Source organism: Microtus ochrogaster (genome assembly GCF_000317375.1).
Source record: "Microtus ochrogaster isolate Prairie Vole_2 chromosome 6 unlocalized genomic scaffold, MicOch1.0 chr6_random_2, whole genome shotgun sequence".
Classification (NCBI taxonomy): Eukaryota; Metazoa; Chordata; class Mammalia; order Rodentia; family Cricetidae; genus Microtus; species Microtus ochrogaster.
The window spans coordinates 4,952,577-4,954,197 of record NW_004949095.1 but is presented as its reverse complement, the minus strand read 5'-3'; the positions used below and the strand labels follow the sequence as shown (position 1 = coordinate 4,954,197).

Below are 1,621 nucleotides of genomic sequence, written 5' to 3'. Positions count from 1 at the left end.
GACCTTTGGAAGAGCAGGCAATGCTCTTAACCTCTGAGCCATCTCTCCAGCCCACATCTCGATATTCTTATTTCTTAATAAGAAAATTGGTTTTATTCTTAAATTCTTGTATTAGATCTTTATTAAAATTTTATAGTTATAATGAAATATTTGGAGATAAAATATGTTATTTGGGATTTGCTTCAAAATAATCTGTAGGTTCACTGTAAAAGAGAGAAATAGAAATAGATTGTTTAATTAAATGAAACTAGCTTGCTTTTGTATTAGTCATAGTAATGGATACAGTAGTTTCATTATGCTTATTTATTTTAAAAAATTTCCTAAAAAGAAGTGAAAAACAGCCAGGCATAGTGGCGCACACCTTTAAGTCCAGCACTCAGGAGGCAGAGGCAGGTGAATCTCTTGTGAGTTTGAGGACAGCCTGGTCTACAGAGCAAGTTCCAGGACAGCCAGGGCTACACAGAGAAACCCTATTTCAGAAAAACCCAAAACCAAAACCAAACCAAAAACAAAACAAAAAACCAAAAACAAAAGAAATCTATATGGCAGTTAAGAAAGCAAGATAAAAAGATGAGTTGTAAAAGCAATTGAAGCTGTCCCTTTTTATGTTACTAACTTTATGCTGGAGAATGCCTTGCTTATAGTTTTAAATTTCATTTTATTTTTAACCATACCACAATTATTTCTTTTGATAGGATTTGAAGATAGAGGAACATCAGCATCATGGCCTTTCAATGCCACCACAACCCCACTGAGCAGTATTTCCTATGAAGATGATTTTGTCTCCTCACCAGGGAGTGTGACATTGACAGAAAAAAAATCTACTCTCGAATCTCAGTAAGAATTTGACAGCAAATATGAAATAAGGTTTTGAGTAGAAAAATACATATAAATGAGGACTCTGATCAGAGTATAAGTAGCATCTTGCTTACTGACTGATATATATCAAAGCTTTATGGCTGTAGACCACAGACTCTCGACATGGACTTCCTGACTTGATGCTTGACTCTTTAATGCTTGTTTGTATTTGAGCATAATGATGAAGCTAGTAGAACATGCTCACCTCACAGTCATTAGAAATGTTCAGAGAAACACACAGTTTTCTTTTTTGTGATAGAGTCTCATCTTGATCCTCCTTCTTCCAGTTCTCAAATGTGCTGGGCTCACCTGTGTGTGCCACCACACCTGGTGAGTGGAACATAGAATACTTAAAAGGACCTAATTACAGACTTTTAAGTCAATTCTGTGAATTTCAACAGAGGATAGCATTGGGAAACAGTCTTGCAACATAGTAATATAAGAATTGTAAAAATTTGTTTTCTGTGGTAGATGAGGAAAATTAGGTAGACATTTAACTTTGTGTGTAGCAGTTTTTTAAATCAAGAAAACATCTAAAACTTTGATAAACATTCAACTTCTAAGCTTTGAAGAGGTAGGTTATAACAACTGATAATTTTTGGACCCTTAATGTTCAAGACACTGAATGGACTCAGGGACTTTGCCTATATAGCTCATTTTTCTAGAAGCCTGATTTGGGAAATATTATTCTTAGAATACCTGTTTTTTTTTTTTTAAATTGATTTTTATTGAGCTCTACATTTTTCTCTGCTCCCCTCCGTAC

General features: G+C 34.5%; 1 protein-coding gene across 1 annotated transcript in view; it reads left to right on the top strand.

Moving 5' to 3' along the window:
• The window catches only part of Cep350 (centrosomal protein 350), a 147,974-nt gene that overhangs the window by 54,032 nt on the left and 92,321 nt on the right, over nucleotides 1–1,621 (top strand). The window contains exon 12 of the mRNA XM_013352491.2: nucleotides 696–837. Within this exon, the coding sequence (XP_013207945.1) occupies nucleotides 696–837 (142 nt within the window). The remainder of the gene's footprint in view (nucleotides 1–695; nucleotides 838–1,621) is intronic.